The sequence below is a fragment of the Dipodomys spectabilis genome, unplaced genomic scaffold (assembly GCF_019054845.1).
Source record: "Dipodomys spectabilis isolate Male_0828 unplaced genomic scaffold, ASM1905484v1 ptg000165l, whole genome shotgun sequence".
NCBI classification, from domain to species: domain Eukaryota; kingdom Metazoa; phylum Chordata; class Mammalia; order Rodentia; family Heteromyidae; genus Dipodomys; species Dipodomys spectabilis.
The window spans coordinates 2,642,104-2,666,310 of NW_024870842.1; the positions used below are offsets into that span (position 1 = coordinate 2,642,104).

The 24,207-nt window shown below is 48.7% G+C and overlaps 1 protein-coding gene across 1 annotated transcript; it reads right to left on the reverse strand.

The window, feature by feature from the left end:
- Positions 1 to 5,525: 5,525 nt before the first annotated feature.
- Positions 5,526 to 21,177, reverse strand: Sall1 (spalt like transcription factor 1). Its single transcript, XM_042693432.1, has 4 exons — positions 21,163 to 21,177; positions 19,926 to 20,018; positions 7,570 to 11,009; positions 5,526 to 6,411 (listed from the first exon to the last, which is right to left on the reverse strand). The coding sequence occupies exons 2-4, from the start codon at positions 19,999 to 20,001 to the stop codon at positions 5,971 to 5,973; spliced, it is 3,957 nt and encodes a 1,318-aa protein (XP_042549366.1). The 5' UTR covers positions 20,002 to 20,018; positions 21,163 to 21,177; the 3' UTR covers positions 5,526 to 5,970.
- Between the last annotated feature and the right edge of the window lie 3,030 nt (positions 21,178 to 24,207).

Below are 24,207 nucleotides of genomic sequence, written 5' to 3' on the forward strand. Positions count from 1 at the left end.
GTTGGCTAACTCCAGCTAAGAACCACACTCATCTTTGTGACCTAGGACACATGTGTGTATACAAACTGAAGCAAAAGTTCACAAGGTACTTGAGTGTGTATGCATGTGTGTGTGTGAGAGTGAGGCTCTGATTGTATCTTGTATTAACTACATGAACACAGTGCCAGTGATGAGCTACTTTGGTGGTTGTACATATTCACAATGAGTCAAGGTCCAGTTTGAAATACTTTGGGCCTATTGGAAGGTGTGTGCTGAAGGTAAGAGGAAGGGCTCGGGGGCTTCAATAAAATGCTTTAAGACCTACAGATCTCACAAGTGTATATAGTCAGCAAGAGGTCAAAGAAAACTGAGAGAGGGTTTTGAGTCAGAGACATGAGGCTGTGTTCATGTGATTTTGTTTTGGCGTACATTCCCTGTGAAAAACAGCGTGGGTGGCTCAAGCCTATGTTCCTAGTTACTCAGGAGGCTGAGATCCTACTCAGGTTCTAAGCTAACTGGGAAGGACTTTCCAATTAACCACCAGAAAACTAGAAGTGGCATGAGTAACCAATGCTCAGGTTAGATTCCAGTTTTGTCATCTGGGCAACAGATTTATATCAACCACAAGCAAGAAGTGAAAGATCTTAAATTTAGAATGTGGACTTGATACTAGCACAGGATTCCTTTTCCTGATTGTGACCATAAGGAGTGGGATCTTGCCACGTGGACCTGGCCGCCCATGTTTGCAAGTGACTGAGCCTCCTACTAAGTGCATCATATATAACACAGGGCTCCTGGTCTCCGCCATCAGCCTCCCAACAGACCTCATGGTCAGGATTTATTAGGTTTGGGGAAGTCCCACCCTGGGTCTGACCTTGGAGGATGAAGTTGGGTGCAGTCTCCAGCCCTTTTGACTTCGATATCTTCACAGAAGAAAGCTGATTTGGAATTGGCCTCTGCAGAGCCAGAAGGCCCCACATGGAAGAAGAATGAATAGCCGGTTCCCTCAAACTCCCCAACTCTTCCATCCTGGTCTCAGAGGGCTGAAGCCTAGCTGACACTGGGTCCCAGATCTTTGTTCAACTTGAGCTCACATGGATGCAGAAACACAAGAGAGGCCAAATCATATGTTTAAACAGCTAAGAGGAAACGAGACTTGGAGAGGAATGACAACCCTGGATTTAGCTTGGGTGAATTTTCCTTCTCTGGGATTTCCTGTCCCTTTTTTGGATGTTTCTATCTATCCAATGTTCCCTCGCAGTTGGTTTAAGGCCATCAACTCTGTGGTGAAAGAAAGCCTTGCACAGATTTGGGATTAGCTGCTAAAACATCAACCGCTGCCGAATGGTGTGGATCCAAAGCCAGGCTTATATGACATAAGCTCCTGGCCACTGTCAATCTCCCTGACAGTGGAAAGAGACCAAACTTGGAGCTTAAAGGAACACAGCTTTTTTGGGGGGTGGGATGAGCCATGGGGTCTGCAGGGTTGATGTGTGTTGGGGAAAAGGGATGGGGGAGAAAGAAGATAGGTCCTTAAGGAATATAAAATACATGGACCCCAAAGCAGGCCTCCAGCAAAGTTCTGAGACTGTAGTTAAAATTTAACAATTTTTTTTATGTAAATCATCTGGCCTAGTCAATTGCAGGCGGTGTAGGGAGGATGGTGGTAGGGAGGAAACAATGGGTTAGGATTAGATAATTTGCTTAGTGCTAAAATTCCAGGAAGTTTGTGTGGATCTGGGCCTGGATCTTGTTACTTTTTAGCTCAAATCGAAATCTTTATCTTCCTATTACAGTTGAGAGGACTTTTTTTTAAACTTAAGTCATTTTTACAATTGTAATTTTTACCCTCTTTCATCAAATGGAGCTGGTTAGATTAGCAGCCCAACGCCTCTTGTTTTGTTTATCCTAACAGTGCAGGCTTTGATCTAAACATATTTCCTGGGGTCTGGACAAGATGACCTAATTCTTCTTATCCGTCTCTCTCTTTCCTTTTTCTGTGACTCTCAGATTGCTGGCCTTTACTGTGGGGACCTTTGAAATTCACTTTACATTTTTCCTGTTTGTTTTCCTGACATTAGTTTTATTTGGGGTGGATGTGTCTTCCCAGTGAAGAAGAGTGCTGGGCTTGATTTTCCTAACCGGACTTCTCCAAGTTTTAATAGAGTGGGATCTTTTTTTTTTTAAGCTTCTTTCCTTACAATCACAACAGATCAAACACAAATAATTTGTTGGAAATGTGAATCAACTGCAAATCACTCAGGATTTTCATCTTTGAATATTCTTATAATTTCTAATTTATGTATATACTTTTTAAATATTGCCTCCTCCTCCTCCTCTCCTTAATCAAAAAGCCAACTGGCCTGGGAGGTTGGGATGAGGAAAGCCAAGGCCCTAAATTAGGTCCAACCATGTCTAGAACTCTCCTTTGCCCCACCCCTCTTCCTCCACCCTGACCCCATAGGAGGTGGGGGGTCTCGTGGGCCCAAGCATGGTTCCCCACTTTTTTCTCTCCAGACCCCTGTCAATCATGACGGCCTTTCCAAGTAATTTTTCCAGAAAGAGAATAAAAGGAAGACAAAGGTGCAGAAAGAACGTGCGAACAAAGCGGTTTCGAAAATAACAAAACTAAGCAAAACATTTAAGTTTTGCAAATGTTGGGTCATCAACCCCGCTGTACTTTTCAGTGTTCCGGCAATCTGTATTATTTTTTTAGAAAAAAGGGGGGGGAAGCAAGGTAAAATGTCCCCAAAGTGTATGTTTTTAGTTATAAATTATGTGTGAACGTAGCTGTCTGAGCAACAGCCCTTACTCCAGAAAGGCTGGCTCCGGGTGACTACAAACTGCCAGGACGCTCTTGCGTTTCCAATGAGAACAGGGAAGGGCTGGCGCAGCGGCGCAAGCGCGAGGCGCGCAGGGTGGTGGTGGGGGGATGCAGGAATGGGGCGATCGCATATTCTCCTTGAAGCCAATATAAATTCATTTCTCTTCTGTTGGGCCGATCCGGGAGGAGCCGCGGGGCTGCGGGCACTTCCTTGAGTTACAAAGGCATGGGGGTGGGGGGTGGGGAGGGACAGGCAGGTAATGATCAGCCGGTGGATCAATGGATAGGAAGGGATAAAAACGGACTGGGGGAGGATGTGCCAGGAGAGACAGAGACGACCACCTTTCCCTGAGGGCTTCTGAGGTGGTCTCGGAAAATCCGTGTCAACGAAAAGCTACTTTTTAAACTCATTTTTCAGAAAAAGCTGCAGAGGAGGGGGGCTGGCCAGAGAAGAGGAAGGCTCCGGCTCCCCGCCCCCACCCCATCCTGCGCAACTCGGACTGGAGATGAGGCGCGCCCAGCCCAGCGTGCATACTGCGTCTACCAGGAGTGTGAGCGAGGCGCACGCCCAGCGGAGTGCGCGTGGGTGCCGTGGAAGTCAGCCTGGGTCGGTGGCGCGGCCTGTGGTCCCTCCCCACGGGTGTCCCCACGGGCTTCATCCCGGAGCGCAAGGGCCGCTGCTGCCAAGAGCTCAGGCCTCAGTGCGCCTAGCCCTGGAGTGCGCTTCGTCTCTGCATCCAGACCTACAAAGGGATGGTCGGCTCCCCGCAGTGACATGCACCCCGTATGACCTTCGAGGAGTGTATAATTCCAGCCTTCTCTCCTGGGACAAAAAGAAAAAAAAGAAAAAAGGCACTCCTGGGGCCTCAGGACCTGGCTTGAGATGAATGGACCCGGAGGGCCGTTCCATTCCCGAATGTCTGCCTGGTGCGGCGCACACCCCCACCCTAGGCCTCTCCTGGCTTGGGTGCCACTTTTCCTTCTGTCTCAGCCAAACCTCCCGAGGGCTTGGGGTCAGCCTACCCGGCCTGGGCTCTGGGGCTGAACGTGGCTTCAGATGTCTCTTCAGGCCAGATTCTCTGACCCATGCCATTGACATCTAAATGGCAGGGTCCAGAGAGGCAGGGCTGGACACACCACGCAGTGGGCTGAGTCCTATGGAAACTTATGGCAGAAAGGCGGCCCAATGCCTTCCCTGGGTGCAGCCACTGCTGCTGGCTTCACCACCCCCAGGACACACTAAAGCCATGTCCCTCGGCTCACTTAGAAATTCTGCAGGGGACACATATACTCCCCTGGAACAAAAGCACTAGGAAAAAAAAAATCAAAACTGAATTTTGAGGATAAAAAACATTCCAGTTGATTCTACAGATCCTTTATCATAAGGCCTTCTCTTTTAACATAGGCATGTGCTTTTAAAGGCCTAAAATACTAATTAAATAGAGAACATGTTGACCTCCCTGGGTTGAGGCCCAGTTGCGAAGTCAGATTATATAACCCTGCTGCATGGGGAATTCTCCAGGACTACAGCTCTCAGCGGCCTGAAAAAAACAAAAAACACTCTGCCACTTGAGCAAATGGAATGAAACTAAAATAGTTAAAACTGAAATTGAAATCCAAATACCCTGCTTGAGGAAACTTACCTGTCAGGGAGAGAGAGAGGGGCAAGTTTCCATTGTCTTCATTGTTTTCTTAAGGGGTTGGGGAGGGTGGGAGAGTGAAGACTGAAATGGATTCCTAAATAAGGAATACATATTGGGGAAAATAGTTAGGGTTCCCCAATTTCAAAGTCAAAAGGAAACCCAGGCCTCTCCCTGAAACGGTTGTTTCTGTGACCATTTCTTATTTAGAAAGATATTCATCTTACACACCTTATTTGTACCCAGAGAAATGTTAAAAGATACACTTAGGGGCCTGACGGAATAGAAATACATTCTACAAACACAGACACAGTATGTTGTTTTATCTCTTGCAAAAAAAATGTATTTGATTACTTGAGTAAAATTACAGTATCTCTGTTGTTAGTAAGTATTAAATGTTAAAGAAATCGGACCCCCTTCCTTTCAACTTTCCAAGAAAGTGCATGTAACAAGTCCAATCTTTTTCTCTCATACCTAATACAAAATAAACAAACACTATACCTGCTCTCTGGATCAAGAAGAACATTTGCTCTTGTAAGGAACATATGTACATTTTAATGAAAGTGATATTTCTTACTGTATATACAAGAGCATCTACATTTTCTCCATGGAAGGTTGTTCAAGATGCTATACTTAGCAGCATTGTGAAATTCCAGCACACATTTTCTATTGTGAACATACCTACAAGGCAAAATGTTACGTCTCAGTTTCAACTACCAAAACAACATTTTTTTTCTTTTTTCTTTCTTTTCTCTAAAGAATTCTGCGTGCTTATTACTGTACAGAAACTTATTAACATCAAGGACGACTCAAGTAAAAAGCACAATACAAAGAGCAGTTCCAAACGGAAATGGTTAAATCTACAAAACAAACAAACAAACAAAAATACAGGTTGAAGTTTAGAATAAAAATGGGAAAAAATAATAAACTCCCAAAACCCCCAACAAAAACACAACCAAAACCCATCCCCACCCCCAAACCGTTCAGAGAACCACACTGATCAGTCTGTACTTTCAGTCCTTTCCTTGAATCTGTTTTGAAAGATTAGACAATGTGTTTGCTGATAAAAGTTTCCAGCAGGATCAAAGTGTACATTTATATACAGACTTTATTAGAGACCTAATGCATCACGGAGGCATTGCATCAACACCAGATTCATATTAAACTGGGTATAGAAAATAAGTTAATGCCAGATTAAGACCGCTTAGCAGGGCAACTTGCAATTGCCATAAATGTTACAGCAAGTTTACAGCACTCTAGTCAATTAGTATTTAGTACTTAGTCCAAAATACAGAAGACCAAAGTTAATGCCTGCATTCTGTTTGCAAAGCAAGGTTATATCACTAATAAATAAGCTTTCTTAGAATTCTAGAAGTTGAACAACGTACAAAAGAATGTCTTCATAATGTTGCAGTTCATAGACCAGAGGGAACCAGAAGGTAGGAAGGGGATGGGGCAGGGACTTAGGAGGCAACCATAGGTCACATTCTGAACAGGAATGGCATGTCTCTAGGGTGTTGCTTGCTTTTAACTAGTCACGATCTCTTTGCTGTCTTCCACAAAGCGGGTGAAGCGGAAGTTGGTTCCATTCTCACTGCTCGTCATTTTCTCCAGGCCGGCCAGAGGAGCACTGGGCTCGGAGTTCTGGAGCTTCTCCAAGTTTCCTGTCAACCCACTAATAGGTGAGCTGCTCCCGCTGCCCAGGCTTCCAGGAATTGGAGGAATGCCACCATTCTGAATGACAGAGATCTCGTTGGCTTTCATGGCCAGCCCGTTGGAGAGTGCTGCCGTATACTGATTCCAGAAACTGGAAGGATCCCCACTTCCTGACCTCGTCGCCAAATCCTTCTGGAACATTTCTGGGAACTTGACAGGATTGCCTCCTAGAAATGACATGGGGCCATCCACGGAGAGCCGGCGGCCCCGCCTGGCCGGGGTGCTGTTCCACATGTGAGTGCCCATGTGGACCTGAGGGTGAGACCGAGTTGGGGGGGGGGAGGGAAGGGAAGAAGAAAATAAACAGAGAAAGAGCAGCTTAATAGTTGAATCTGTCTCAGCTCATATCCCAACACTCGACAAAGCAAGTGGCCTACGTGTCTATTCTTATTATGCACCAGTCAGTGGAAAAGGTAACGGGAACCGTCCACTCTGGGGTGGCAGGAGTAATAACACGTTCTTTCTCTGCAGCCCGCTGCCTTTCCTCTTCCTGCGTAAAGATGCCTTACTTAACTTACTTTTTTTTTTTTTTTATTACCCATATTTAGCTTATAATGGCCTGGAGCAAGCCAGGCCGTTGTAGATAGCTCCTCTGCGGGGTTAGAATTGTTATGTCCACTCTCATTGCCCTGGAAAGTATTGTATCTGACACCCTTTACCCTATAAATGTCCTTTTCAGATAGGAAGAAAACACCACTCACTGACTGCCCACTGAAGGACCCGTGTGCACACACAGAGAAAAAGCCAGAAAGTAATTATTCATCTCACATTACTGGCGGCAATCTCCAGAGAAATACTCTGTCAACAGAAAAATGTACACAGTCAGAGCACTCAACTGTTGCTCTAGAACATAAGCATATTTGCTTTGTTTCCAGCACATATCAGTAGGAAATGTTGTATAATCAATTATCATAATACCCATTAGCAGAGGCAGTGACGTTACTGTCTCTAGAAAAATAAACCTTGCTGGACTGCATAGTTATGAAAAATAGCTGCCTATGCGGAGGAGAAGCGTAATTATTAAGTGATACGGGCATCACGTAGGCCACACGGAGGTCTTTAATCAATACCCTGTGGCAAGGCCAGGCTGTCTGATTTGGTAGGTAAAGCAATTCATTTGGTGTACTTAGTGAGACAAGGAGGAAGGGGGAGGGGCACTGCGTGGCTCAGCTACCAAATTATTCAAGGTGCAGTGACATGCTTTGAGCTACAGAGTGCCCTCGCCCTGCCATGATCCTGACCCCACAGACCCTCCCCACCTTCTCCCCAATCATCCACCTGCAGCAGGATCCCTTCCCAGAACCCTCTCCCAGACTGTCAAGGAGCATGCACTATAGTTGACCAAGGGCAAGCGCCAAGGGCTGATGGGAGGGAGGGAAAGCAGGAGGGGGCACAGGCAAGGGTGGATACCTTAAGATTGCCTTTTGTAGTGAATGCTCTTCCACAAATAGTGCAAGCAAAGGGCTTCTCTCCCGTGTGCGTTCTCTCGTGGATCTGCAGGGCACTCGAAGAGGAGAATGTTTTGCCACATGTGTTACAATAGTGTTGTTTGGGAGTTCTTCGGGGCAGAGCTGGAAGGAGAACTGGGGACGTGGCAGAGGATGACAGAGGCCCTGAAGGGACGTGACTAGTGGGGGCATCCTTACTGTCCTGAGGAGAAACATGCACAAAGCCGTTGACCTCCGTCTTGATGAGAGATGACAAGGAGTTGGCGGGAATCACTGCAGAGTTCTGATTAGGGCCAAGGTTGGAACTGGGCTCAAAGAGCTGGGATGGTAGATCTCGCATCTGATGTGTCAACATGTGCTGCTTCAAATTACCCTTTGTGGAAAAGCCACGATTGCAAACTGTGCAAATAAATGGTCTCTCTTTGGTATGACTTCGATAGTGAATGTCCAAGGCACTCTGACAAGCAAAGGTTTTGCCACAAATGTCACAAGCAGTGTTTTTAAATTTACCCCGGTCTCTGAAAGGGAAGAGGATTCCCAAAGAATCTTCTTTGATGATTTTCTCTGCATGACTGGAGGTCAAATCCAAAGCGCCCCCGTTCACAGGGGTGGGAGACAAACCGTTGGCAAACTCGCTCGGTCCCACTCTCTGTGGCTTCTCCTCAGTGCTGGGGGACTTGTGGAACTCCTGGGTGCTGTTGGACGGGGACAGAGCCTGCATAGAAGAGGTAGACTCTGAGATGGCTGGGCTGCCGGCACTTTGGCTCTCCATATCACCACCCACCGAGGACGAATCGTTGGTCAGCACATCCCCCTCGACAGATCCATTCTCCACCGACTTCAGGCTGGCCTGCAGCTGCTCAGCCAGGCCAGCATTGATCATTTTCATCTGATTTTCCAAAGCAGCAATGCTTGACATCTCGAGGGGCAAGGGCGAAGAAGATAAGCTGTCTTGGGATGCATCTGCCGACTTGGGTGTGTCTGGGATGCTACCCTCAGGGCAGTCTTCCATGTTCTCATCCGAGAAGTTGTCCAGGTCATCAAAATTCTTCTCCTCGAAGGAGCCTGTGTCGGACTCCATGGACTCAGGGTAGCTGTCGGGGACAGGGGTGTTGGGGATCTGGCCTCCCATGTGCATACGGATATGCTGCTGAAGGACCACAGCGTTGGTGAACTTCTTCTGGCAGATAGGGCAGGAATGCTGGACTCGGAGTGGGGGCATGGCCCGGTGGACACTGTAGTGGGTCTTTAGGTTCCCTTTTGTGGTAAAAGCCCGGCCACAGATCTTACACTTAAAGGGCCTCTCCCCAGTGTGTGTCCGGTAGTGCATTTTCAAGGCGCTCTGACAGCTCAGAACCCGGTGGCAGATGATGCACTCATTGGGGTCAGTGGCCTTCTTGTCAATGTTTTCTACCAGCTGCTGCAGTTTGGATGTCTCTGATGCCTGGGCAGAGTCTAAAAGTCCCCCAAAAGGAAACTTGGCCTTGAACTGCTCAGACATGAGTGGCAACAGGGGGTTGGTGAAGGTAGTGGTCCCTCCTGGGCCGCAGTCGGCCACTGGGGAGCTCAGGGTGTTACTGTTTGCTGTTGGGACCGAGCTGGTGGCTGTGCCACCCTCTTCACTTTTGCCACCAGAAGGTGGCAGAGTGGACCCCTCGGCTTCCTCTGGAAGCCCACCCAGGTTTTTTGTGGCCAGATCGGGGACCCCGGAGTCACTCTTGACCGAGCCTGGGGGGCTGGCAGCAGAATGGCTGATGGGAATGGGGGCTGGCTCTTCCGTCTTGATGAAGGCTGTGAGGCTGGGGAGAGTGGGGGGCAAGGGCAGGCCAACGGAAGTGGTGAGAGTGGGCAGGACGGGTTTGGTGTCCAGCCAGCTGGTGACTGGCTTCTCTGGAGGGATGGACATGCCATATGGGATGCCAGTGCTCGTGGGGATGTTGTCCAAGTGCTCAGGCACAGGGTAGGGGTTCATCTGGATGTGGGGGTACTTCTCTTTGTGGCGCTGAAAGTGGACTTTGAGGTTGCCCTTGGTGGAGAACCTGTTGCCACAGATGTTGCACTTGAATGGCCTCTCTCCGGTGTGGGAACGCAAGTGGATCTGCAAGGCACTGTCGCTCCCAAAGACCTTTGCGCAGAACCTGCACTTGTGTTTGAAGAACGCCTCATCCGATGTACTTTTTGCCTCGAAGGCAGTGACATTTGGTGGCTTGCTTTTTCTTTGCTGGGCCAAGGCAGACAAGGAGTTTAAATCCTCTGCAGTTGTTCCAATGTTGGGCAAAGGGCTGGGGAAAACCACGTTAGCAGGGGTCGGCTGAGGTAGAAGTGGATTAGATGCAGGACTTAATAAACTGCTTATTGCAAACGCTGGTGAGGATGACGCTAAGACTGCTGGGGAGCTGACGTGGGAGGCACCAGCACTGGAAGCCACTTTTTCCGAGGACGGGGTGGTGACTGTCGCTGCCAATATGTTTATATTGGGAGAAGTGCCATTGTTGGATGGAAGGATGATGGTGTTGCTGGAGCTGCTCTGAGGTAGCTGGATTGGGGGTAGCTGTTTCACACCGCTAATGCTGGCAGATTGGCTAGCGAGGCTCTGTGCTAATCCAGCTGCTGCCGCCAGCTGCTGAGATAAATGGGAACTTAGCGTGGACAAGGGGTTGGCAGATGTTCGTAAAGTACCTTGGGAAGGGCTGGAAGAGGTGGGTGAGTCTGCATTCTGAGAAGCCAACAGCAGTATTTGGTGACGAATCTGTTCGATCAGCTGCAGCTGGTGAATCTGCTGCTGCTGTAGAGCTAACAGCTGTTCCATGAGGGCTGGCACAGCCCGCTGGCCTCCAGAGCCCCCGGCGCTGCCACTGCCACACCTCGCTTCCTGGGAGAACTGGGCCACAGCCACCTTGGTGCTCTGGAGGTTCTCAATGATGACGTTGCTGTTGATCACAGAGAAGTTGCCCAGTGTTGTCAGGTCCCCGAGCTGAGGTAGAGAGGTTGTGATGGCTGAGGTACCTGTGGAGGAGCCGCTGTGGCAGCTTGGGGGGTTGTTGTTGGTGACGCTGTTCAATGTGCTGTTGTCGCTACTGGGGCCAACCGGAGCCTCCACCTCCATGGACTCTTCCCGGTCAAGTCCCTTGTGTTCTGAAAGGTCATTGCAGTCTACTTGATCCGTTTTCTTCATGGGGTCTTTCATTTGTTCTTCAGGATTCTCAGGAGGGGGACTAGGAGAGAAGGTTTTGGGTGGGGTGGCTGGATTCTCACTGACGATCAAAACTAATTGGTTTTTAGTGCAGTTCTTCTTGTGGAGCAGAAGATCGGATAATTCAAAGAACTCGGCACAGCACCGGCCACAGACGTGGGCGTCTTTGCTCTTCGTGGGGCGACTTGGTTGACCCTTCTCTGTGTCTCCTACAAACATCGAAAGGCTCAGGGTTAAAAATGGGAACCAGGACATCCTGTCATCTATGCCTAAATAAATAAATAAGTGAATGCGTTAAGCAAGTGTTTTCCAGCTTCAAAATTCAAAAACCTGTAGCCCCTGAAAAGCCAATCAATACAACCCAGGACTGCTCATAATGAGTTTTTAAGGATGTAGAAGAATTCCTATCCATCTGGTATCTCAGATAGTCATGGCCCTCAGATAATGCATCAAAACATAGAAGACTATGAATGGAAGCCCTTGGTATATCATACAATTCCATAGCAAAATATTGATTTCCAATATTTTATACACCTGATTGTCTACTCATCCAGAAAAGGGTCCGGCAGCCATTCTGAGGGCTTATTAGGCTCTTGAGTTTCTGTCAACCTTATTCATTTTCAAGGGATTCAAAGATATCTGTGACAGTTTGTTCTGTCACTAAACTAATTTGTAGTCATTCAGGCTCCAATCAGTTGTTGACAAGGGGGGGGGGAATGCATATCACCCCAAGCTGAGGACTGACAACTTGAAAATCACCTCCAGCCCCTACCTTGAACCTGAGCTCAGGGCGCTCAGGCTGAGCTGTGACAAACACACTTTAGTCACATCAGAAACAAATCCTCCAGCTTGCTCCTCCAGACTCCCTCGAATACAAAAGGCCAAGCACCACACACACACAATGCAGAGAAACACAATGCACATAATCAGTACAAGGCTCGCCTGGTACCTACATATCACCCATGAGTCCCATGGTTGTGTGTTTTATTTGTAAAGTATATCCAAAGAATGCAATCTTGGCTACCAGCAGCAGCACTAACCAGCTAGTCTCCAAGTGGCTAAAACCATGCCTCAGAACCATCAAGTCTCATCCACCCTGCTCTTTCTTATCTGCAAAAACTGCCCCAAGATTTACATTTCTGATGAACCAGCAAGGTAAAGAAGATGGGCTGGTAAAGTCAGGGGGAAGCACTTGGGGTTGGAGTTTGGAAATGCCTTGCTATTCTCCTGACCTCAATGCCTTTAAAAACAGTTTGCTCTTAACTGTTATTAATTGTTTAACAGATTGTCCTGAACCTTTTCTTATATATATATTTAAAAAAATCCCTTTATTTTCTGTTTGTTTCCATTGGTTGCTCAGATGTCTTCTCACTAAGATCCATTTGTTAAATTAAACATAAGAATCTCCAACTCCGAGCTAACATTCTATTCAAAGACAGGATGGCGCCCCATTGTTTGCCCAGCATGGGGAACACCAACTTCTGTTGTACAAATGGTGTGTGGTCATCTCCGAAGGCTGTAGGAAAAAAAACTGTTTAATTCAAGGATTACCTCCCTGCATGCTTTTCTGCAGTACTGAATCAGATAATAGGTAGTTTCCATGACTTCCAAACTGAATCTCCCAGAAAACATTCGGGGGGTGGGAGGGGGGGAGGAGAAAGGAGGGAGTCATGGCAGATATGAATACATGCAAAGTTGAAATGCTTTTTATTTTATTTTACTTTCCAGCATATTAAATGTCTGGTCAAAAAGAGCCAGCCATTTTCTTTTCTTTTCTATGAAGCATCTAAAAAGCTTGAGTAGTTATACATTTCAGAAATATAATTAACACCTAAATATTAATTTGTGAGAATCCCTTAACTCTGCCTGGAGTGATGGCAAAGTTGATTAGCACCCATGGTAATGTGTACCAAATAAATGTATGCACAGTTTACTCACTGGGAGTGTTACTTTGGAAGCCAAGTTATACTTAATAAGCTAGCTTTCTTAATACCCACTTTAATCTCTATAAGGTTATAGTACAAAATAGATGTAGCACACAAACAAATCATTGCTGCAGCACAAAATACCATTAATATCCTAGTTTTAATGTAATGTTTAATCATCTTGATTGGCACCAGATTCCTATGCACATTGAAGGTACTGCTTTTCTCGCCTTCTGTCTCTTCCCTGCTGTCTTTAGAATACTATAAACAAAATATTAAATGAAATTTGTGAAAACTTACGTTGCCTAACTCGGGACAAAAATAATGTGACAAAAATTCTGTTGAAAGCTCCTTATTTTGACAACCAATTTCAAATGATGCATCCATTTCAGATGCTTATTTTAAACTGGGAAATGCAATTCCTAATATATTCAACAGAAATGTGATTTCTTTCTCTTTGCACATTTCCATATGTAATGGTTATGTTTCTATCTACTTTTACAGCCAATTATGATGGAACAAAAGCTATTCTGTTTGTTCACACATTTTCAACAAAATGCATTAAAACTATTATGTCAGCATGTTCTATTAAGCTCTCCATTCAGTGGGAAATACTTTTCAACCAGCTCACATTTATCAAAACATAAAGCCACTTTAAAACACAGTTTTGCTTGGTCAGCTGGGCTTAGACAAATAATGACAGATTCAGAACTAAATAACTAGCAAGGGAAATCAGAAAACTGACTTTCAATGGTACACATTACAATGTCGTTGCTTCAAATATTTATCACATCTGTGCTCAGGACTAAAGGGCATTTTAATTCTCTATAACTTGCCTACATCTGATATTCTCATAATATATAGAGGAAAATAAATAAAAGGAAGGTTACTTTAGAAGATTTAACTGATTGTGACTTTCCTGCACTCACACTGTATACTGTTGCTGCTTCAAGACTCACTTGAGAATTTTCACGTTATCCAACTTGAACATTTTTATATTTAGGATTGTGCTAACTAGACGGAAAATATAGGTGCTTAAAAATAAATGCTTGTTTGCTTCTGAAGAGAGGCTCTGTTAAAAGTTGCCCATATTTTAGCTTAAGATTCTCACAACATTTTAATAAGCTGACATTTGATCTTACCGTAGAGTCAACTAATTTAATTTCCTGATGTTTTTGAACACTCCACCCCCACCCCAAACCACCACCTCCCCTATCTATTTTGAATCATTTCAAAAACAGGTGTCGCTACACTGTAATAATTCCTAACTTAATGTCTCTCCCTCTTCTGAAAACAATTCTAATGCAAGTTTCAAAAGAAAAAACACAAAACATGAAGACTAGCATGAATCGTTAACCACCAAAAGGAGTATTTTAAGTTGTAATAAGCTACAACACACACACACACACAATACACACACACACAACACACACTGAGGAACATGTTCCAATTCATTTTTCCATCCTGCCTTCTGCTACTTTGTATCTCTCTCCATGATCTGTTACACAGGATTGCAACTGGTGACCTCATTATAGAAAATACAGTTGTCTTGATCCTTGTATTATGGTGGAAAAAACACTCCAATTCCTTTTCTATACATTTTTGCATACAAATTAATTGTGTAATTATAGTCTGGAGCTGTGGAGGAGCAATGTTTTCTAAGTATGGACACACAAAATAATATTTGGCATTTTCTGAGGCCTGTTTGTGGAGGAAGAAAATAATCTTCTACTGTAACCAAGTTTACCTGAAAACCCAAGATGTTTTCGTTTTTGTACTATTTAGGCACTTGATATACAACTCAGATTCCTTAGGTTTTTGTCCTCTGAACCTAGCCATTTCAGAATTGGAAGGAGAAAACTGAAATTTGAAGTGTTCCAGCCTATTTGTCTATTAAGAGAATTAAAATAAAACTATGTCCATACAGAAAGGTTTAGCCAGCCAGGAAAAGCAGAAAAGACAAGAAAAAAAATACATAAAAAGAAAAAAAAAAGGAAGAAACACACTACCACTACTAAACCACCAACTCTACCAGATTTAGTTTTCCTTTGTGGCTCTCTGGAGAAAGTCACCTCTGTACTTCCCAACCCCTGCGACTGCATTCACATTTTAAAATCCAACTTTTCACAATGGTGGGTTTAAGGCCCAACTAAAATTTTAATAGGAGGTTCCTTTCCCCTCCTGACCTGTTTGGAAAGGCTATCACAAACATTTGATTGAGTGATCTTTTCGGTTTTGTTTGCACAGCTCAATCTAAAATATCCAATTTAAGATTCCAAAAAGGTTTGTGAACACTTGCACCTAGGTCGGGCAAATTTTTTGTAATGTCAGAAAGTTTCTCTCCCATGTAGCCAAATGACAAATTGGACTCTGTTAAATTCTCACAGTGTGCTGACTATATTAGTGTGTTCTCGCGTGGAAATCCCAGAGAACTCTCTGGAAAAAAATAACAATGCAGACAAGACATTTCTTTAAAGTCAAGATTCGAGCCCACCTAATGCACACAATAAATGAATGGGGGAAATATCTACCCCACCATGAATCAAACTGAACACTAGATGGGGTTCCAGTCGCAAGGGTTTGTTGAAAAACTTCTTTGTGGCTTTCTTATTCCACTGACGCGGAAAAGAGAGACTCCTTAAGGCGAGATCTAAACGCTGACTACGTAAACATTGGCAAAAGCACAAGAAACTAAATCCCTGTTGTTTGAGGGTGAAGCTGAGCTCCGGGAACTACCTGTCAATCTTCCCCTTTGGGGGTCTGGTATCTGAGGGTGACAGGGGAATAAGGTTAGGAAAAGAAGCCAAGCTGATAAGGCGAAACTAAAATAAACTACTAACTTCCTGCTAAGTGACTAGCAAGCCTCAATTTGGGGGTCACCGGGAAGATACTGAAGGACATATTATGATCTGGACCTTCTCACCTTTGCATGGGAGGAGGCTAGCAAAAGTTAAAACAGCTGGACAGACGATGTTTTCTAAAGCCTGGTACACAAACTCCCCCCACCCCCCTCGAGGTGGGGGGAGGGGTGGCAGTTTCTTAGGTGAACTCATTTAAGAGCATTTGGGAATCAAGGCTGTCTTGAACCAGGCTGTGTATAGAAAAAACTTATTTAAGCTGCAGAAAGAATTTGTTCTGGTTATTTCACAGAGCTTGGCTTTTGAACAATTTCAAAACCTGTAACCAGTCTGCCTATTTCTTCCCCGATTCTGGTGAAGATTGTCAGAAAAGTGGGTTTCTGCCTTCTAAAGGACTTAGTAAATTCAACTTAATACCTCCAAAAGTAGAAAAAGAAATACAAACAACACCCCCTACTCCCCCCCAAAGAATAACCTCTAATTTGAAACTTGTGCCTATGAACCATAGGAGAAATTTGAGGTAAAATAAACTGCCAAACACTGACTATCACAAAGTCACTCCACATACACTTATCTGATGCATAGCTAGAATTTGCTTGTTTGTATGTTAAAAAAAATTACTTAGGGAAGTATCTACATCCTGAAGCTAATCTCAAAAAACAGTATTTTCTCATCCAGAATCTTCCATTATGTCAAACTTAAAATAGGCCTGATTAAACATGAATTCTTTCCAAATGCCTTATCTTGCAGGTGTCGAGTTTTCAAAAAAAGCAATTAATTATAGTTCTCTCTAACCTTTTGGGCCTAGAAATCAATGTGTTGCCATTAAGCTGCTTGCAATGAGTAAATTACTTTAGTAAATAATAGAATTTCATTATTAACTTGAATAAGAGTTTTTCTAAAAAATGATATTCCATAGAGTCACGGTTTTACCTGAAATTTATGTCTTTATTCTCACAATATTCTCTTTTCCTTGAAAAAGGTAGCCACCAAAATACTTACTACAGGGAGCCTGAACAGACAGAATCTTAAAAATACCACCAAAGAAAGAAAAGCTCCCCCTCACCATCTGAAATCTAAAGTAGGATAAAAATACACATAGAAAACCATTCGATTCTCATATATATACATATATATATATTTTTTTTCCTGAGAATTATCTGTCTTGGTAAACAGTCTTTTCAGGAGCAGTTATCTTTCTACAAGTAATTCAGGACTTGTTGAATATTGCATTTAAGAGACAAGCCATATGCACTATAATCTTCATTTCATCAGAAATGGAGAAACTGTCAAGCTTATTTTCTAGCGTCACTCCCATCACAATGGGCTCAGTAGTGAAATAAAATAGCAACAATGTACGATCAAACAAATAATCTTGTTTTCTTGAACTTGTTTCCTTTTAGCTGTCTGTGTGGCTGTTTAGCTGAGCTAGGGCTTTCTTTGTAAGCGCATTCACACTGAAATCCACATAAACAGGTCACACACCATAGCAGGAAGCATCCCTCCTCTAGGACTACTGTAACTAAGTCTACAAACTTTTCTAGGTTCTGCATTGGTTAGAAGTTATAACATTGGAGGGACAGAAAAGCATCCACTCAATTAAATTTGGTAGCATGTGTGCTATTTCATTTGCCATGTTGTAAGAATATAGCAAGCCAGAAGAAAAAAGTAAACTCAGCATTTGAACTGGGGGTAGACTTCTAAAAATTTAACAATGTGTAGGTAGAAAATCCATCAAAGCCAACAATTTCAGTGTGCAGAGAAGGATGGACCGTGGCTGAATTCACAGCAGAGAAGGGGAATCTGCAAAAGTAACCTGGACCTACATCAGGGACTTCCAGGTCCATTGATCTCACAACCATTCCCAAATAAAAAGAACTGGGTATGGTAGGCCCTCCTGCAGGCTCTTCAGGTGATGGGTGGGAGTTTTTGAGTGCGAATATTACAACACAGTAAATCCTGTGACCCTATGCCAAAATCTACCTTCTAGGCAACTTCTCCCGAACTTATTGTTCAGCCATGTAAAAACACTCATAACCTAAAACCATTACTACTTGAAGAAAAAAGGGAGGGGTGGGGAGAGGCAAGGAGAGAGGCTGGGAAAGGGGGGGTGTTCCTAGGTTACCCCTCATACTTTACTGCTTCTTAGACAATGAACTAGTTTTTAGGAAGAAAGAAGGGACAAAAAGAAACTTAGAAAGAAGATGGAAAGAAAAGAAACTTGATTCAGCTACTTAATTAACTTACCTCAAAGCTCAAATAAACTAAAAAAATAGAACTAATAAATAATAATGGCAAGAGGTAGTGAACTCCTTTTATGCTATGGCTTTATGAGAAACCTTAACTATTAAAAATTCCACATTCAGAAAAGCAAGGCAAAGAACTACCAAGCAACCATTTCTTTCCAAGTGCGAGTTGGTTTGTGTGTTTGTATGTGTGTATGTGGAAAATGCAAAAAAAAAAAAAAATCAATACAAATTTACAAAATATTCGGAAACATTCTCTAGGTTTTTTTTTTCCTTCGTCTACACATTTGCAACTTAAACAAGGTCTAGGTAGAAACTACAGGAACAGCTTCGCGTGGGGCTGAAAAGTTTAAAGCAACCAGCTAAGAAAAACACGCGCGAGTGGTCGCTGGGGCCTTGGTTAATTTCACCTTGGTTCACCCGGCGTGCCGGGGTTACTTTGGGGGCTGGAAAAGCGGGTGGCAGAGCTTCTTTTCTGCGGGTTGAAAAAAAAGCAGAGGCTCTGGGGAAGACTTCAAGCCTGAGGAAGTACTAGGAGAACAAATACTGTAAACCGTTTCTAAATCGCATTCAAGTCTCCCCGGTTTTTTTTTCCCAGGGATCCCACGAACGGCCTCCCCGTTTCTCCACAGCTAAGGTGCGGGTCCCTTCGCCTGGCTGCGGGTCCCTGTGCGAGCGAGTGCCTGAGCCGAAGCCCTGCTCAGGCCTCTGGGGTCCTGCCCGGAATCAGGGGCCCAGGCGGCCACAGAGCACAGTGGACAGAGGTGTCGATCCCAGGGCCCGCTTCGGAGCTCTCCTGGGGTGCGGGTCCCTCCTACAAAATCCTAAAATGCCTCCGCGGACGCGCGCATCCCGAGGGGCACCCGGCGTGGCGGGGACCCGGCCAGAGCTGCGGGAAGGGGAGCGAGCCGCCGGGGTGACCCGGGGAACCGAGCCTGGCCGCTCCCTCGCCTCGAGAGCTGGGCCTGGGAGCTTGGAGGCGCCGACAGTGCAACACCTTGGGGTCCAGGAGGGATTGGAGGTGGCCTCCTTCCGAATTCCCCGGTCCCCGCCTGCTCTTGCCGACTCTCGGCCCGAAGTCCCCACACAAACTTTGTTCTGGACTTGTCTGCTCCTTTCAGGACCCCCGAAGTGGTCGCCTCCGTTAGAGAAGGACCGATTCTCTTAGAGGGGGTCGTCTTGTCCTCTGGAGGGTTACCCCCAACCCTGAAAAACTGCCCTACGCCTCCTCTGGCTAGGCTGAAAGCATGAGGTGCTACGGTGCGCAGAGAACTCACAGTAAAGCTCCAGGCTTTTTGGGGAGGGGGCTTTAAATGCCTGTATTGGGGGTAAAAGATAACAGGGATAAACTTAGGAGACCTGAACCCCACACTTCCCCCGCACCCCTGCACTGTCGGGCACCACCGGCAGCAAAGAATATTCCACTCGGCCAAAGCCCCAGGGTGTCGCGCCTCGACCCAGGTCCCCATCTTCTTACAGCTCTGAACCCCCCATGGTACCCCGCTTCTCCGTGTGACTGGAGTGGGATCGTGAGAGTGAGGAAGGGGGCGCAGTGAGTGAGCGCCCCACAAGCTCGGAGTTCAATCACCAGCACCAAGTTAACTTCCTTCCCGCTGAAAGCGGGGCTGGGGCGGCGAGGCCCGGACCGCAGAGGCCCAGGCGGCCGAGGCCGGGTCAGGGGGCCCCGGGCGCGGCTCAGGGAGCGCGAGGGGCCCCGCGCGGGCCGGCACGCACCACCTCAGCCCGAGCCCCCCGAAAGGCGCCTGGGCCTTGGCGCGCCTGGGACCGGGCTCCCCGGAAAAGCTGGGGCGGAGGCGCCAGGCCGGCAAGCACTTCCCTCCTCCCCTCGGGAGGACGCCGCAACTCCGGAAAGATCCTGCCGGGAGACGCGCTTGTTTTCCCCCGGAGCTAGGGGCACAGCCCGGCCGAGGCAAATTGAAAATTTAAAAGAACAAGGATTTCCCAAACCACGCCGATTCGAAAAGGCGAGCGGGGACGCAGTGGGCGCGGGTCCCCGCCGCGTGTGCGTGGGTCCCAGTGTGCGTGTGAGTGCGCGCGTGTGTGTGTGTGTCCGCAGCGCGGGCCGGAGCACTCACCATCTCGCCGGGGGAGCGAGGCCACTTCGGGGTCGGATTGGAAATGTTGAGGCTTCGCTTGCTTCCTCCGCGACATGCTGGCTCAAACATCAGCTGGGGCAGAATAAAAAATTACTAAAAAAAAATCTTCTCAAAATTACGGAAATCGAGCGGCGGCGGCGGCGGCGGCTCCCCCCACCCGCCGGCCCGCCCGCCCCCTCCCCGGCTCCCCGGCCCCGGGCGCAGCGCGCATGTGTCCTGCTATAATTATGATTATCAATAATGCATTGCGATTAATCATAGAGGGGCTCTTTGAAAGGCGATTGGCACCCGGCCAGCGCTATTCAAACCCGCTCGCCTTAATCAATTAGTTCGTGATTTGCTGCAGACCCCTGTCTCTCCGCGCGCTTGCCCAATAAGCCGGCCGCGGGGCTGGCTCTGTGCGCCGCGCCGCCCGACACTGGGTTAACCCTCTTCGCGACCGCCCGGGACTCCGCGGCCCGGCCGCCGGGGGCCGGCCTCCTCGCCACTGCGCGCCCGGCTCCCCGGCCGGCGCCCCCCGCTCCCTCCCTCCCCCTCCTCCTCCCCTGCCCCCCATCCCGGGTTGGGCCGACCCAAATTAGCATGCCCTCCCCGGAATTAAGCCGCCCGGGTGGGGGGTGGGGCGGGACGGCGGGGGCTGGGGACCCGCCTGCGAGCGCGCAGCGAACTTCCCAACTCCAGCGCGCGGCGCGCCGGCCCGCGGGGGGTGCGTGTGTGTGTGTGTGCGCGGGGGGGGGGAAGGGGGGAGTCCGTGGCGGGACGGAGGGGGGGGCTGGTGGTTGGAGTAGTGGAGGGCGTCCCGTTTCGTGAGTGTTTCTTCGGTTTAGAGCTACCAGAAAGCAGCCCACCCCCACTCTCATAAAAAAAAAAATAAGCGAGTGGGGAAGAGCCAGCCCCACGCCTGTCCGCCTCCCGCCCGCGGTGGGGCCTCCCTCCCACCCGCCGCCTGGCTGGGCGTTTCTACGCCCCGAGTTCTCCATCCCCTGGATCCCGGGCTCGCAGGGGCGCGGAGAAGAGGATCGAGGAAAGGTTTGGGAACGTGCTGGGTTTGGGGCTGGGGGGAGGGGCAGCTCTCTCGCCACCCCCTTCCTCCTCCACCTCCTCCTTCTCCTCCTCCTCCTCTTCCTCCTCCTCCTCCTCCTCCTCCTCCTCCTCCTCCTCCTCTGGGCCTGCGGTCCTCCAGCCTTTAGCTAGCTCCCCCGCTCCCTTTCTCTACCTCGGACATTCCCAGGACAATTAGGGCTGAAGTTTTCGGGAGAAGCGCCCCGAGCCCGTGGGATAAGGGGGCGGCTCGGCTCCGCCCAGGACCCCTCCCGAACCTCCCCCTCGGCGGCCCGGGTTGGCTGCAGGGCGCGTCACTCCGCGGGGAGGCGGCGGCGGCGGTGGCGCCGCGGAGCCCGGGGAGGGTGGAGAGCTGAGACCGGCCGGGGCTCGGAGTTCAGCTAGCGACTCGGGGGAGGGGAGGGGGAGGGGAGGGGCTGCCCCTAACCCTGCGCTGAGCTGCGCGCCCCCGACTTGAGGCGCAACTAAACCGAGCCCTGGGCTAGGCCAGCCCCGGGGGTTCCAGGGCTCCCCACACTGTGGGAGGGGGCCTCGCTCCCGCTTCTTGGAGACGAGGTGGCCGGAGGCCGGGAATGAGTGAGCGTGCTGGGGGTCCCTGCCCGCTGCGCCCGGGCTGATAGGAAGATCGCCCCTACTTTTCCGGCACTTGCCGATCACGGTGCCCAAACTTTTCGCTCTATCTCCATCTCCCCAAGCCAGGCTACCGCCTCCTCCCTACCCGCACCCAGGAGCCAGGAGCCCGGGCCCCGCACTCCCTCTGCCGGGCTCAGGCGCCCGCGAACCTGAGGCTTGGTCCTCGGCTCAGCCTCTATCTTCCCCTCGCGCCTCGGGGTCTCCTCGCTCCAAGGTTTCCGCAGTCCTGCGCTCGGAGGACTAAACTAAACTAAACTTCGGTTGAGCAATGGAGGAGGAGGAGGGGGGTGCAGATACACAATCCCTGCCCTATCTATCTCGCCATCGGGAAAGGAGAGGGCTCGTAAGGACGCCCCAATTCGGGAGCGCCCTTGAGTCTGGATAGTGTCACCGTCGGTTCGCGCGAAGTGGGCATCGAGCACCCGAGCGGATTCACACCCCGCTCGCCTAAGTGACCCTTTTCCCTTTTCAAGTTTCTACCCCCCTTCCCAAATCTTTTGTGGACGCATGTTTGTTTTCTATCGGCTGACTTTATTGTTTTTCTTAGCATAACTTCTTCCTTATTTCCCTCTGTCCGTTCGCTCCCCCAGTGTTTCTGTCTCTCCTCCGTCTCTCCCCCGCCCCCTCTCCCTTTCTCCCCAGGTTCGGTTGGGTACCGTAGATTTTGATAAAAAGACAAACGAAGCTATCAGTGGGTCTGATGTTGAAGAATGAAGATAATAATGTTTCCATAGGTGGTGCTTCAAATGCCATTATTTCTCACTGAATATTTAAAGAGATCTCCCGGCAAAGATGGATTTGCGTGCTCCTGGGGTGCCAGCCGCTCACTTCCCCCCAAACCCGCGGGAACGTGTACGGGTGCACTTGTACATCCCGCACCCAGCCCCACTCCGCAAAACGGAGCCCTCGCAAACGCCCCAAGTACACTCCTTCAGGGACACAACGTTTCCAGGTGCTGCGGCACCCTCATCTCCCCAAATCTGCCTGTGTTTGGAGTCGCCCGCATCGGTCCCTCACATTCTTGGTTTCTTGCAAGTCCGGGCCTCTTGAGCACCGCGTGTAGCCAGGAACAAGTCTAGCCGGCAGTCCCGCAAACCCTTCCTCCTGGCACCCTGGTTGCTCGCCGGGTGTGCAGTGGGAAGCCGCTCAGGGGAGTAGCTTCACGTGTGTTCATGACTTGCTCTGTGTGTGATTAAGCTGGGGGGGGGGTGCTTTCCCTCCCCTCAAAACAACACAACAAACAACCAAACGAAACCAACACGCAAAAGCTGCTTTGCGCTCCTTAATTAAAAATGGGCGAGCAGAGACGAATTAATTGGGGGGATCCAAAACTTTAATAACTTTTTTCGTTCTTTGGCGTCCTCGACGGCGGAGAGGCGGGCGTCTCGCTCAGCGCCCAGCATCCCCCGCTAATTTCTTGTTTGTTTTCTTTCCCTCAGTGGCCCGGGGAGAGGGGAGGTGGAGGCGGGGGGGGATGGGAGGTGGGGGACGGTCGGAATGGCGGGGAGAGGAGAATTGGTCTTTATTGTTGGTGGCAATACATCAATTACTGGCCATTGTCTCGGGCCCAAGTTCCTCGGCTCCGTAGTGCGCGCTCCCCAGTTTCAGAGAACTGGCGAGGCTCCGCACGCCGCGAAGCAAGGAAATAATTAAATCAGTAAAAACGGAGAGGGAGTGAGAGTAAAATTTTGATTTTTTGAGCGGGCCCAGAAAAGGCTGCGAACACGAGTGAGGTGCTACGGCTAGAGTTCTGTGTACCGGACTCGCCCCAAGAACTGAGTGCGCTTTCCTGGGGTCGCGTCCTCGCCCGGATAGGGGGGCAGCTGCTGTGAAATCGGGGTTAGAGGGTGCGGCCTGGCCGGTTCCTGAGAGGGCCGGGTACTTGGGGGCTTCTCCGGAGTGGGGAGTGGGGGTTGCCCAAAGCGAAGCAGCAGCTGTGTCGGGGTCGTGACCTGCAGGACCAAGAGGAACAGCACTCGGGGGAAGGCCCTGGTGATTGTGCAGATTCCCATCTTGGGGGGCTTTGAGGACCGTTCCTAGCCACACATCACTTCAGTTTTCCCAAGGTCTAGAGCTCCCGGGGTTGGCGGTGCCCAAGGGCTGGTGCCCCAAGGCCGCGGGCCACCTCTGAGTTCCTAGTGAGGGGGTTTCGGGCTTCTGAGTTCCATCTGTAGTGCCGGAGAGGACGAAGGGCATTGAGCCTCCTCCTTCTGAGGCCTGCTTCGACTGCCCCTAAAACGCATTTATTTTGGTTCAGGTTGACCCCCGAGCCTGGGTGAGGGCCTGGGATGGGGCCTGGAATGAGGCCTGCCTGAGCCCTAAACCCTCTTTTCAGTTCTTCCCGCCCACGTTCTCCACCCCACCCCAGATGACTGTCGGGTATCCCCAAGCGTCCGGCTTTCGTCCCTGCTTCCAAATCTGCAAGCCCAAGCCCAGCTGGTCCCCCAGCCTAGGCTGCAAGGGCACTAGGGGAGGTTTCGTTTTTCCAAGCTGAACTAAGAGCGGCCAAAAGGCGGCCGCGGCGCCCCGGGGGCGGGGGAGGAGGCACTTCGATGGTATCAACGTT

Bases quoted from the DNA above. Each gene is read 5' to 3' on its own strand.
- Sall1 (XM_042693432.1), bottom strand. From the start codon at position 20,001: ATGTCGCGGAGGAAGCAAGCGAAGCCTCAACATTTCCAATCCGACCCC. The intron at 11,010-19,925 runs GTGAGTGCTCCG...CGATGTTTGTAG, and splicing joins CTCGCTCCCCCGGCGAGATG to GAGACACAGAGAAGGGTCAA. The intron at 6,412-7,569 runs GTATCCACCCTT...TCTCACCCTCAG, and splicing joins CTACAAAAGGCAATCTTAAG to GTCCACATGGGCACTCACAT.